This window comes from Hemicordylus capensis, chromosome 4, assembly GCF_027244095.1.
Source record: "Hemicordylus capensis ecotype Gifberg chromosome 4, rHemCap1.1.pri, whole genome shotgun sequence".
NCBI classification, from domain to species: domain Eukaryota; kingdom Metazoa; phylum Chordata; class Lepidosauria; order Squamata; family Cordylidae; genus Hemicordylus; species Hemicordylus capensis.
The window spans coordinates 160,891,476-160,905,810 of record NC_069660.1 but is presented as its reverse complement, the minus strand read 5'-3'; the positions used below and the strand labels follow the sequence as shown (position 1 = coordinate 160,905,810).

Sequence of the window (14,335 nt, the reverse complement as noted above, 5' to 3'; positions counted from 1 at the left end):
TGAACATAATTTGGATCTGGATCTGTTGCTTATATTAGTATTTTCCTAGTAGCATGATGATTAGTTGAAAATAAAAAAAAATCCAATTAAGTTCATAACTTTATGGTGAATAAGGTTTGAATAAAATATTTTGTAAATACAGGAGAACCTCATTAATCGTGGATCCCCGGCATCTGTGGTTTTGCATATCTGCAGTTGGGTAATTGCCACCCGACCTTGATATACATGAAAATATTAGGCATTTCAGAGGTTAAGACTCACATATCCGTGGATTGGGGATGGGTGGAAATGATCTCCAAGGTAATTACTGCCCGCCATTTTGCGGACAGGAGCCATTTTGTGGTTCCTTTTTGTGTTTAAAAAAGAGAGAGAGAGAAAGGATGTGATTTTTCATGGAAGAAACATGATTTTTTAACTTTTGGGGGCACTGTTGGAGAGCTGGGGACACAAAGAGCATGGTAGGGCACTCCCTCTGTTTTTTGTGGGGTTATCTGCTGTTTCACTATCAACCTCCTCCCCCCGGAATGGAACTGCCCCGGATAATGAGGTTCTCCTGTATGTTCTAACACATCCACATTGGCTTCAACACACTACATATTATAAGAAGTGTGTGATTAGCATTTCTGTGGTGGTTTTAGAACAATTATAAATAGTAGTTTACTGCCCCCACCCCCGGACTTAGATTGGCATGGGGAGGGACCCTAACTACTCCCTCTCCCACGTTCCTGATCTAGAGCCCTACCCTCCTCCAATCCTCTGTGATTGCAGTTTCCTTTAGGAGGCAAATGCCTGTTGGAGCCCAGTTGGGAGGCTCTGCAACTACTTAAAAATAATGAAAAGCAATAATTGTGTGCTACTTGCAATGTGTAGATTGACTTTTAGCAGGAAAAGATTTGATGAACTTCCTCTGAACCGATTTTCTGAAACTGCATTTAAAAAGGAGCTCCACCAGGTGGCAAGCTTCTCATAAAGTTTTTTATTTCATTGAGGAGGGCTAGCAAGTTCTTAGACAGAAATGTTATTTTCTTTAAAACTTAGACCTGCAATGGTTCAGCATCTTTCTATATATGTCGCTGCTTCTTCCAGATGTGTTTTCCATGTGAGGTGGAAACTGTAAACTACTTAGACTATTAAAATATAGGAGGAGCATTGCTTATCAGTTGCTATAATACTGCAATACAAAGCTGAAACCACTGACCCACCAGATCAGATCTGACTTGAGCAGAATAGCAGAACATACTTGGGGTTTTGTATGTGTGTGGTGATGCATGCTTGAATATATGCTATTCTTCAAAAATCTCTGCTTAATTATAGAAATGAAGTAGATGATGTGACTCTCTTTTAAGGAAGCATGAAAATTTACTCATACACTTGACCCATATAATGCTGCTTTCTCCATTATTGTTTGCAGGAAGTTGAAAACATAATGTTGGCATACTTAAAACAACCATTATCTACTCTTGTTCTTCAACAGACATTTTTCTTGCCATAATATAACGTGTTACAGTATTTACCAAATAATCTCTACTCCATTTCTTCAATTAAAAAACTTTCAGTGTGATATCCAATGATAAAATGCACATTAAAAGCAAAGTGTAAAGCTGCAGCCATGAAATCCTATATAATAAAACCCTAGCGTGTACGCCCGTGTCTTCCCTGGCGTGCCCGCCCGTGTCTCCTTCGGACGTTCTGGGCATGTGTGGTGCGCGTGCGCAGAAGAGCCGAGGGAGACACGGCCGCAGGCACTAGGCGGCCATGTTGGCCGGTTGGTCGGCCCGGCCGCGGGAAGGCCGGAGGCAGCGGCGGCGGGCGCCACTCTTGGCGGTGGCGGGTCCGGCCCGGTGGCGGCGGGTCCGGCCCGGCCGCAAGAAGAACAGAGGTGGCGGCAACGGGACCGGCCTTGCCGCGGGGAGGGAAAAGACGGCGGTGGGAGAAGCCAGCCGAGGTGGTGGCGGAGCCACGGCCTCGACCACAGGATGCGGTGAGGCCGAGGCGGCGGCAGAGCCGCCGCCTCAGCCAGAAGACACGGAACAGCTGAGGCCGCGGCAGAGCCGCGGCCTTGGCCAGAGGAGGCGGGGGCCAGGCGGCGGCAGAGCCGCGGCCTCGGCCAGAGGAGGGGAACAGACGGACCGTCCGTCGGCTGCGGGGCGTGAGGGAACCGGCGGAGCCCAGAGGAGGGCAAGAGGGAGCTCCAAAGATGGCCGAGGGGAGCAAACCCCAGCAGCACCACTGACGCCCCCGCTTCGTTGTCCCTGAAGGGGCTGCAGGAGCAGATGGGTGAGAGGCGGACGGGTAGGCTTCCTGTCACGTCCCCCCCCCACTCAGGCTCCCCCCTCCAGGCAAAGCCAAGGGCACCTCACCCCCCACACTCACTCCTTCCCGCTTCATCCCCCCCCACTAACCTCCCTTTGGGCTTCTCTGCCCTGCCCCATTTCTCCCCGCCCCCGCCACATCGAAGTCCCCAAATGTGCCCCCCCATTTCAGGACAACTCCCTCCCAGCACCGCCCAGGGAGCAGCCCCCCCCGAAAGTTATTTGCGGGAGGGAGGAGAAGGCTACTAGCGCCCGTTAATCTAACGGGCTGAAAGATACTAGTACTACTAATAAAATAACAATACCAGCAGTAATAAAAGAGCTGAGATGAGTTTTCATTAACAGTATGAGAAAATAAAACATCGACCTGGTGCCTATTTCTGTTGAGTGTTCCTAATTGGTGTACTACCACAGAAATGGCACTATCTCTGGTCACTACCCACCTGATCTTTGAAGGTCTTGGTAGATGTAAACCAGCTATTTGAATTGTGCCTAGAAGCGTACTGTAAGTCACTGAAGCTGTTTTAACACCAGTGAAAGAGTGTTAAATGTGACTGCAATATTTTATGGATGTATTATTAGATTTATATACCGTCTTTCTTTAAAAACAATCTCAAGGCAGTTTACAATATATTTAAAAACAATACAAAACTATTAAGCAGTTTAAACAATACATATATTAAATTGAAATATAAAAATACAGATCTAATTAAAATTTTAAAACGTGCACAATAAAACCATGAAACATAGAACAGCAGCAGCAACAACCACAAAAAACAACACTCATACAAACCCATGATTTCACTTTCTAAAAGCTGTACTGGAGACTATTGAACAGATGCCCAACAGGAAAATATTCCAAAGCCTGGGTGCAATATCTGAGAAGGCCCTGTCCTGTGTGCACAACAGCCGAGCCTCTCTCATCGTCTGCACGCAGAGCAGAGTCCCCAGCAATGACTCTGTCAAGCGGGCAGAAACTGTTGGGAGAAGTGGTCCCTCATATATCCAGGGCCCAAACCATTAAGGGCATTAAAGGTCAAAACCAGCACCTTAAATTGGACCCAGAAACAAATTGGCAGCCAGTGTAGCTCTTTCAAAATGGATGTAATATGGTCCCAACAGATGTCTCCAGATAAAATCCTAGCTGCTGCATTTTGCTTTAGCTGTGGTTTCAAATATTATCCAAGGGCAGCCCCATGTAGATCATGTTATAGTAATCCAGCCATAATGTGACTAAGGCGTGCATGTGGCTAAATTTGCCTTCTCGAGAAAGGGATGCAGCTGGCTCATTAGCTGGAGCTGTGTTGTGCTTTTTAGCTGGGGCTGCCTTTCAAAGCAACTTACCATTTAAACCAAGTAAAAGATACAATGTTAGTCACAGTTCAACATACAATACATTATAGCAGTCTAGTCTCGATGTTGCCAGTACAAAAACAGTGGCCAGGCTATCTCTGCCTAGGATGGGCTGCATCGGGCATACTAGCGTTGGCTAGTGAAAGGCACTCAGTGTCACAGATGCCACCTACGAATATAAAATAAAAGTTGCATCCAATAGCATCTGCAAGTTATGAACTTGATTTTTGAGAGAGAATGCAATCTCCCACAGAGCAGCTCCCCGGTGAGCCAAACTGCCCAACAGCAGTATCTTCATCTTATCTAGACTGAATTTGTTTATTATTCATCTGAATTAGGAGTCCAGAATCCTATTGCCTGACCTAAGTTGGATGCAAAGGAGAAACAGAGCTCTGTGTCACCAATGTAGTGATGAAACTTCACTCTAAATCCCCAGATAATGTATCCCAGTGGCTTCATATAGAAGCTAAACGGGAGCTCCAAGCACCACTTTCTGAAACTTGTACAAGATCGGAAAAGAAACATTGGAGCGTGATGCTTTCAATTCTCAACTCAGAAAAGATGATCCAGAAAGATACCATGGTTGATATTGAAAGCCACTGACTGATTAAAGAATATATATGGTAGAGTTGCACCCCCCCCTCCTCCTGGCATAGGTAATCCATCAGGGCAACCAAGGCTGCTTTGATGTCAAATGTGGTTGGGAAGCCAGACTGAGATAGGTTGAAGCATTATCATCATCTAAGAGTGTTTTGGAGTTCAAACCCTGCTTGGGCACCTTGTCGTGGAAGGGGAGATTTGCACTTGGCCTATAGTTAGAATAATATCCAGGATCCAAGGATGACTGCTTTAGGACTGGCTGGCTGACCTCTTTCAAGGAAACTAGAAGCCTCCACTTTTAAAAGGGCAAAAATTATGGCCTGGACTCAGTTGGTCATGCTCCCCTACCCCCAGATAAGATGTTGATAAACCATATGGGCAAAGCCTGTGTAAGGGGTTGGTCGGCCGCACCTCTCCAAGTACTTGATCCATATTCTTAGCCTGCAACAATTGACCTGTGAGTTAGCACCAGCATCAGACTATGCTCTATTTTAAATGTAAAGTGGAAGTTAAGACATTATTTATGGAATTCAGTTTCTTTTCACTGACTTTCTCTTTATTTTCTGAATATCATTTATAGATGCTTTGGGATGCTGCTTAGTCCAGGCCGAAATGTCAAAAACAGTGACATGCACTTACTGGATATGGTAATAATTCTCATCTAACTAGTAGAGACTATGGAATACAGTTCATTTATCTTTTAAAAGGGCACTGTCAAAGCTATTTGTGATTCTGACTTGCAAAATCCACTTGAATGCTAAGTAGTCTCTTTTGAAATCTGGAATGGAAATGTTTGTTTTTCTGAAACATGACTTTTGAAATGGAGTGGAATTTGACATTTTCCTGCTTTGAAGGGTATGTGTCTTGCACCCCATTTATCCCCCTATATCTAGATTTTATGCCCCATTAACAGTTGGTAAAGTTAATCCCACATCCTGTGTAAAGTCCTTGATTATTATTTATTAGATTTTTATCACCCAGATGGTTCTATGCGGTTCACAAGTATAAAAACAAATTTAAAAAACAGATGTTAATTGTCCCATTAAAACTAGCTGAAAATAATTTTAGATTAGTGTTCCACTTTAGGTTTTAGTACATTCAAATCAATCCCTCATTAAAGAGAGGCTCACATTCTGAGATGTCCCCTTTGGCAAGAAACATAGCCTGCTTTCTTGGGAGCAGATCTGCTGGCTGGGTAGAACTCTAGTTTGATGTTTCCAGTGGCAGGCTAGAACCAGTCGCTTTAATTTCCTTAGCATATCCACTCAAGGCAGACTATGGTCCCATACAAATAATTATTGTGCTGTTCTCTGCAGTGGTGGCCCAAGACAGGGCACCTCCAGCAGCATGTCAACCCTCATCTCCAAGTGTCCTGCTGCTTCACCACTGTCCTGATAATCTGCCACCTGAGACAGTCTAGCCCTGATTATTTGCTGGTATTAACTGTGTGTTTGCAAAGAGCAGCCTAGGATCATCCCAGGAGCGGGGATTAAAGACTCTGTTCTCTCAAAGTGTTTGGATGGTGTCAGTGCATTTTCTCAGAACAGATTTCCTAATGGATTAAGGACCAGATTGTTTGAGGATGAAGTGTTTGTTTTTTACAACTTAAACAGCAGCTATGGGGAGGGGCATTCTAGATTGGGGCCAGGGTGGGGCAGATGGCTGACGCCGCTCGTACCCCCATGGTCCTCATCCATATCACCCTTCTCCCATGTGGCTGCTATTTCTGTTGTTTAAATCAAGGACCATGGCCCCAGTCACATACTTAACGTAAGATGATCCTTTAGCCTTAATGAATGAATGAATGGAGATGTAATACGTTCTGCGGAGAGCCTAATGTCATAGCAGTGCAGTGAGTTCTTTAGATGTGGTCTGGGCCTGGTTTCTTTTTGGCTTCATATTGGAGATGTCTCCTAAATCCCTCACATCATTTTTAATAGTATTACTACATTAAGCTGCTCACTATTAGGTAATGTTGGAATTTTTTTTCATCCTACATGGTTTGTTTTAAAATTTGTATAAAGATTCACAATTTCCTGGTGCAGCAAAAACGCTCTTCCATAGGTTGAGGGGATTATATCAGCACTGTTCAACCTGCTTAAAATGTCTGGGAGGACTGATTGGATTTGTTTGTAACGTGTTTTTTGCTTTTGCCTGAAAATGATGGAAAAGCATTTTCCCCCTCTGAAATGAAATTCAGGAAATCTACCATTTGTTGATTCCCTTATGAGGTAGTGGAGGTGGGGAGGGACAGATTGGAGAATAATAAACATTTTCTAACTCATTTGTACTAAAATTGAAATGCTCCTGACACACAGAGATTTCCATTGAGCAACTTTTCTCTTCTCGCTGCATCTACCCAAGCTTTCGGTTGCTGCTTTTCTGTAGTCGTATGCACAAATATTTTTTTGCATGTACTCTTGCACAGTGGTATTATGCACCACTTGTACCTTTTGGATTTTTCAAAATCATGGTTGAGTTTAGTCGGATTATTAAAGAGAACGTCACTCTCCATACCCAGTATGATCAAGCCTCTAAGGAGGACAGCAGCTATGATGTCACAGCAGAGCCAACATGGCTCCTGCCTGTTTTGGGAGGCATGGCCAAATAGGAATTTCAAGCCTTCATTTCAGCTGCACGTGACCAGATTTCATCCCCCCGTCATAAAAAACCAAGTGAATTGTAATCACTTTGTAGTGAGAATCTAACAATATAACTATTTTAGGAGACGTCCCCATTTGCAGTCAGCTATTCAAACTCTGGTTTACCCACCTGTCTTATCTCTGTCTGCATTCTTCAGATGATGTGCTTGCCTGTATTTTTTTAATTTTTAAAGTGCTGCATTAAGACTTGTTCTTCTGTTTACCCATTACCACCACCACTTTTTAAATTACGTTTGATATTGAATCATCTACTGCTTGTCACTTGTGAGTAAGAGCATTTCACGTATGCAAGTGGGAGGGGTGATTTCTGCCAATCCACTTTCCCTATCCTGCCCTCAGTGCTTCCTCCCTTGCCCCAAATGTGTCCCTGACGGTTGGGGACTTTCAGGGACATATTTTTGGACAGCAGGGAGATGCTTAAAAATTGCCCCTCTTCATATGCGGGAGATGTTCTTGTCCATGCACAATGTTAGTGTGTGAGCCACTAATAGTAGTACTAACTTTTTAAAGCCATCCTGAAAACAATTCTGCAACTGTTCAGAGGGTGGGCTTAGGACGTCATAAGTGCAATCCAGTTTGTGCTGTGAAAAGCTAGCTTCTGTTGTAGACTTGCAGAACCGTTTGTGTTTCAGAACTTGACCCTGGACAGGAATAGCTATGCTTCAAACAGAATACAAGACTACTTGCAACTGTACCCCACCATTTAGGAAGATTATGTTTGATCTCTATCTCAAATGTTCCACTTTCTACCTGCCCGATTTAGTTCTCCAGATGGCTTAATTGTATTGGGTATAATATGAGATTGCTGTGAAATTGTACAGGGGGTGGTTCCTTGGCTCCTTCAATATTATTCTACATATTCTTTGCCATTAATTTTGTGAAAGTGCCTTATGCTGATTTTTATATATGAAAGGACTAATTGTCAATAGACTGCAGATTATGTCCCCAGATTGATTAAATCTTTAGACTGCAGTTTGTGTGGCATTATATTTCTAAAGATGTATCAACTGTTATATCTAATGCTTTCCTCAGACTATCACTGTCAGAACTGGTGGGGAAAACCATTATTAAAATGAATGTCACTATGTGAGCTACTTAGTAAAAATGTTGTTAGTTTCATTAAATGGTGGTTTTTTTAAAAAGCTGCACACATGTCTATTTCATTTCCATCTGAACATTGCTCAGATTGAAAATTAAGTCTTAATCCAAATAATGTACTGTTGGTATTCTTAGGAGTCTATGGGGAAAAGCTGTGATGGAAAAGCTTATGTTATTACTGGAATATGGAATCCTAATACAGATACCTTTCAAGCCCTAAATGTGGAAACGCCTAAGGGTAATTATGCTTTCAAAATACTGTTTGATTATATGAAGTACCAAGTTAATACAGGGCTGTCAGTGAGCTAAAGATCCAGCACATACTTTTGCTTGAAGGATTTTTCATGAGCTAGACTTGGACCACCATACAGAATTATTTATAATGCAGTTCAGCACTAGATGCCATACGTTGTGCCTTCAAGTCGGTGTCGACTCCTAGCGATTAGGGATGTGCACGAACCTGTTTTGAGGCCCTTTTACGGGCCTCCAAACAGGTTTGAGATACAAGCGAATGGGAAGGAGACTAGACAGAGATCAGAGTTTTAAAGGCTTGGGAGAAGGGATATGTTTTCAGAGTTTAAACACTTGGGCAGCATGAAATTTTTGACATTTGGCTACTAGTTTGCATCTCCTCAAATGAAGATGTGCATTCACATATTGTCCAAATTTACCCTGAAGTCCCTGTGAGCTATCAGGCAGCACTTCATGCACAATTTGGGTTTTTAATAGCAAGTTAGATTGTTAGAGTCTATCCTGATTGATATGTGGGGTAAAAAAAATTGACTTTTCTTTTTTGGGGCAACTTCAAGCTCACAGTAAAGCCTTGCAGAAAACCGTCAGTAAAGTCGACTGTCTGGGAAAGCTCCATGAGAGAGGGGGATGGAGGTGTGAAATAGTAATCTGGGATTTAGAGAAGCTAATAATGTACGAAGAGTGGAGATGAGATGACAGATAAAAATATATGTTTTATGTGGTGTAAAAAAATATGGATTATTTCACTTGCTACAATGTTGCAATCTAACCAGTTATTTTGTTTGAAATCGAACATATTTTTACTACAGATAAACAGGTGTACATGACTGTGGCTGTGGATATGGTGGTCACAGAAGTGGTAGAACCAGTCCGTTTTCTGCTGGAGACACTTGTACGTGTATATCCTGCCAATGAGCGCTTCTGGTATTTCAGCAGAAAAACATTCACAGAAACATTCTACATGAAATTGAAACAGGTAATTTTTTTTAAAAAAAAGATCACAAACAATTGAAATTTTGTTAAACATTCTTGCTGTAGATAAAGTATGTGTAAATTAGGTGAATTAAGATTACAATAAATTATAGTACTGTAAAGTTAATTTACACAAAATTAGGGGAACCCTGGATCAAATGGCTGCAGAGGAATGGCACCTGGCAGTCAGTTACCAATCCAAGGGTCAAAAAGAGGTTGGGAGCTCTCTAGGGATGTGCACGAAATGTATTTTGCATTCTGTTTCTAGCTTGAAACAAAACGTAAATGACCAAAACATTCTGTCAAAACAGCTGTTGAGCTGGCTGTTTTGATGAAACAAACTGGAAATGTTTCAAGTGTTTCAGCCATAGGCAACAATAGAGAAACTTGAAACACCCCATTGTTCCCCATGGGTAGCTTCTAGGGATACCAAAGTGGGTTGGGTGGTAGGGCATCATGGGTGCTACCTACTACCCAATCCCCCAAAGAACTGGGCAAGTGGACATATTTAGCAGATTTTTAATCTTTCCCCCAAACCCCCATAGGATCCATATGCACATCCCTAGAGCTCTATGGCTGTAACATCTGTTGGCATTCTTATTGTGAGAAATAGAGTTAGGACTTTAAGGGGCTACCTCCACTTCGCTCTCAGATTGACATGTCAGCAAAAGTAGTCATTGATCAGGTGAGTAAATTGCTGTCATCCACAGTAAAGCTTTTAGAGGATTCTCATGCAAGAGCTTAGTTTCAGCAAGCTTCTACTCCCTTATTGCAGAATTTTCAAATTAAATTTGGGAGTTTAAATAGACTTGATGATTATGTTGTGAGAAGGCAGTTGTTGCAGTGACACCAGTCAACTTTGGTGTGTGCCTAGATTACAAAAGTCTGCTTTTCTGTATAGTGGCCTTTATATGTTGGCCATCATATTTAGCTATGGTTACATCTTGATTGTATTACTGCAGTGTTCTTTATGTGCGATTTGTACCAGTCTTCAGCTGGTGTTAAATGCTGCTACTAAAGTCAGTTTTTGGAGCATGTCACTCTAGTGTTATACTAGCTAGTTACCAGTTCACTGGCTACTGAACTGGTTACTAGACAGTTCCTGGATGCAATTTGGAGTGCTGGTTGTTATTTTTAAAGTGCTAAATGGCTCGAGACCGGTTACTTTAATGTAACACTGTGTCCTATCTAAGCCTGCCCATCCAGAAAGATCTACAAGGGAGCGCTTCCTGCATGTCCCACCAGCTTGAGAGGTGGAGGTATGCTAAAGGGCTTTTCAGCACCCTGGATTTATTTATTCTGTACTCCATTTGTTTTTTGCCATCATTTTGAAAACCTTCCAGTTTCAGCAGGCCTGAGCTGCTACTAGTTTTTATTTTATTGGTCTAGTTCCTTTTGCTTTTTATCTTTCCTTCCCACCAAGAAAATATTGTTTGATAAAACAATTCGAACACTGTCAAAAAACCAATATAATATAACCTATCTAGTCCAGCAACCTGTTTCCCACAATGGCCCACCGGATGCCTTGGAGAAGCCCACAGACAAGAGGTGAGAACATGCCTTATCTCCTGTTGGTGCTTCCCTTCAACTGGTATTTAGAGGCATCTTGCCTCTGAGGGTGGAGGTAGCCTATAGCCATCAGACTTAGTAGCCATTGATAGGCCTGTCCTCCATAAGTTTGTCCAAGCCCCCTTTAAAAGCATCCAAGCTAGTGGCCATCACCATATTCCATGGCAGAGAATTCCATATAAGAGTGCAGTGTACATTCAAACATTTAAAATGAAACACAAACCATAAAGAACATAAAGCTTTAAATCATTTGTTTCATATGATGTCTTTGATTTGTCATTAGATTGAGTTTCTTTGAAGTCGGAGGAGCAGGTAGAAATTCTTAAACTATACATTTGATTGGAATAGCAGCACTAGTGGATGGTGTGGTTTAATCTTCCTTGCCCTGCTGTCTTCCACCATGTAAATCCATCCCACCCCCCATCCCCACATAGCTGCTGTTTGCCCTGCTTTGGGGGTGTGTGTGTGTGTGTGTGGTGGTGGGAACACAGTTTATCAACATAACCAAAACTGTGTAGAAGAAAACATAATGTTGTGACCTAACTGCATTTTTGCAAATTGACATATATTTACTATTCAGCTCCTCGTCCTCTTGGAGAGGTAAAGAGCTACGATGGGCATTGAAGATTTGTCACTGGTGGCTAGAAATACTGCTGAACCCCACCACACTTATGAGAATTCACTAAGTGGGCAAAAAGTTAACTTTTATATTTAATGGGGGTTAGAAACTGTCCTTGCAGAATCCAGCCTAGCATCTGAGGTTGCAACACAGTTGTGCATGAACGCGCGAAACTGAGGTTGTGTCCCGAAAGCTACCTCCCGGTTTGCATCGCCCAACTGCAGTTGGAACCTTTGGTTATCTCTAAGGTTCATCACTGACAGTTGGGGTTTTGCTGCCGAGGCATTGCGTCTGACCACTGACACAGCTATAATAGTGGTTTCATGCCAATTTCCAAACCCCAGTTATAGAGGAGGAGGAGGAGGCGTTCCACCTAGGAACTCGGCTGCTCAAGGCTTTCAGTGTTTCTCTCTGGAAGCCTCTTGGAAAATTAGCCACACCTCTCCTGACAGCTATGTGGCTATGGAGTTGCCAGCCTACAGGGATGCTGCAACGCCCCACCTTGGACTGACCAGCCTGTTAAGCTGCACAGTCACTCGGGGGTAGCCCCGATTCCCACTCTGTCATTTGATCCCCCCTCCCGGGGGCCTGGCAAGCGGTGGGGCGGGGGGAATGGGATGACAGGATGGGCACCAAGTGCTTTGCTCCCTGAGAAGGGAGCAGCAGTCATGTATGCTCACAAGCACAAACACTCCAAGTGGCTGTCAAGCCCTGTGCTCTGCTAGCACGTGTGCCCATGTGGGATCCACGCCACTGCTCATGGCCCTGAAGGGCAAGCCCACTGACCCCAGCCAGCTGGAAACCAGGACTCTCCTCTCCCAGGAACGCTCCAGGAGATCTGCATACGGTGCCACATTGGATCCAGCCTGAGAGCTTTGAATGGGTTGAAAGGTCCATGCCTGAGCCCTGTGCCCATACCATTTCCCAGGGAAGCTGGAAAATGGGCTATTCTACTTCCCGGAATCACCGCACCTGGAGATCTGTGTACAGTGCCACACTGGGTCGAACCAGGGAATTCTGAATGGGTTTAAGAGTTCGTGCTGCAGCCCTTTGTCCATGCAAATGTTCTGGGTGGGGTGTGCTATTGGCAGGGTTTGAAAGATAGCCCCCCAGCAGGGATTCCCTAGCAGCCAAGTTCTATCTTTTTCACAGAGAGGTTGTGGAAGGGTGTTTGCCTTCCCCTTTATTCAATGGTTTGTGCATCCCAGGGCTAACCCCTTACCCTATTTTGTGGTTTGTGCACCCCAGGTTTACTCCTGATCAGTATGTTTGATCTAAGATCGTAAATAAACAACTAACTAACTAACTCCTGATCAAGACCAGTCACCGATGTCAGTCTTGGGTAAACTGAAATCCTCCTTCAAGGATCCAGCCAAATGACCCTGGGCTCATTGGCCAGGCATGGGAAGGGAAAGCCATGGGGACACCCCAGATAACTCATGAGAAGGACCATTGTGGGACAGGGGGAGAGAAATGCCCGGATAAAGCATAATTGATTCAAGAGGGCAATAATCCCCTTTCCCCAACAACACCTCCCTCCTGAGTGTCAGGCCATGGGGGCTCTGAATAAAGCCAGGTTGCCGTGTGCAGGAGAGGGCTAGCCCAGAGACTGCATTCCATGCCTTGTGGACTGTGGGCAAGCTGCTGCAAAGCCAGGCCCCCTGCCAGTCTGCCCATGTGTACATGTGCTCCCATGCTTGTGCCCCAGAACAGCCACCCCACTGTCTCGTGGTGGCTGGGGAATGGGGGCTCTCCTTTCCTGGGAATATCCACGGCAAAATATCTGCATATGGTGTGAGGACGGACCAGGACCTCTGAATTTTGAATGTGTTGTTCTGTCCCAGTGTCAACCTCTTCCTCTCCTCTGTGCCCAGGCAAGGACAAAGGGAGCATCTAGATGGCCTCTGGGTGCATGAAGGTCTGCACAGGGAAGAGGGTGGGGAGGTATAAGGGAGATTTGTTCTATTTTTAACAAAGAAAGGGTGGGGAAGTGGGGTGTCAGGATCTGTCACTTCCCTGCCACTTCCTGGAGTGGGGTTTAACTCATGAGCAGGGTCAGTAGGATAAGGATCTTTCCAGTTTATGGAGCAATTCTTCTTCTATGACTAGGATGGGTACCAAAGCCCACATGGACTATGCTTAGAGAGTGGGTTCTCTAAGTAGAGCTGTGCTGTGCATGGAAAGTAGTGGGCAGGGGTAGCTCAGAGACTGCTTTCCTGATCCCAGGTACAGTGGCCAAGATGCCATGGAAACAAGCCCTCTGCTCGACCGTCCCCACCTGTGTACATGTGTGCCCTTGCTTGTGGCCCCTGCAGTTGACCCCACTGCCCTGGGGCTGGGGGAGAAGAGGAAAATGCCCTTTCCCATGATTCCCTGTGCCCACTTATTTGCATATGGCGCACAGACAGAGCAGACCTGGGATTTTTAAATTTGTGCAAATGCGTGATTCCGTTGGCACATTCCACAGTCATGCACGCAGTCAGGCTGTGGAACATGGGGTGTCAGGATCTCCTTTGGCATGCCTGCAAGGCTTCAGAGGGATTCGGGGAGAGGAAGGTAGTGGGGAATATTTCCTATTTTTTAGCAAAGAGAGTTGAGGGCCCACTAAAGCGGGGCTCCCTTGTATTCCCTGGTGGTTAAGTGGGCTATCAGTTCACGAGTGGCGATTTGCCCTTTTATGGGCAAGATGACTATATCCCAAATAGACTGCTCCTTTCAAGTAGACCAGCCCACTCGGCAGCAAGACAGAAGGAATTTGCTTGGGTCTGGGTAGGCTGCTTTGCCAGGGGTCATCGCTCGCTGCATCTTCCCAGTTTATGTTGGGACAGACCCCCAGTATCCTTTGCCATCCCCTATCTGTTCATCTATCTGTCTATCTATCTATCTATCTATCTATC

General features: G+C 44.4%; 1 protein-coding gene across 8 annotated transcripts in view; it reads left to right on the top strand.

Moving 5' to 3' along the window:
• Window positions 1-14,335, top strand: part of RABGAP1L (RAB GTPase activating protein 1 like) — a 301,913-nt gene that overhangs the window by 45,442 nt on the left and 242,136 nt on the right. For all 8 annotated transcript variants that reach the window (XM_053243766.1, XM_053243767.1, XM_053243764.1 and 5 more), the window contains 3 exons: window positions 4,846-4,912; window positions 8,162-8,264; window positions 9,088-9,254. In XM_053243766.1, the coding sequence (XP_053099741.1) occupies window positions 4,846-4,912; window positions 8,162-8,264; window positions 9,088-9,254 (337 nt within the window). The remainder of the gene's footprint in view (window positions 1-4,845; window positions 4,913-8,161; window positions 8,265-9,087; window positions 9,255-14,335) is intronic.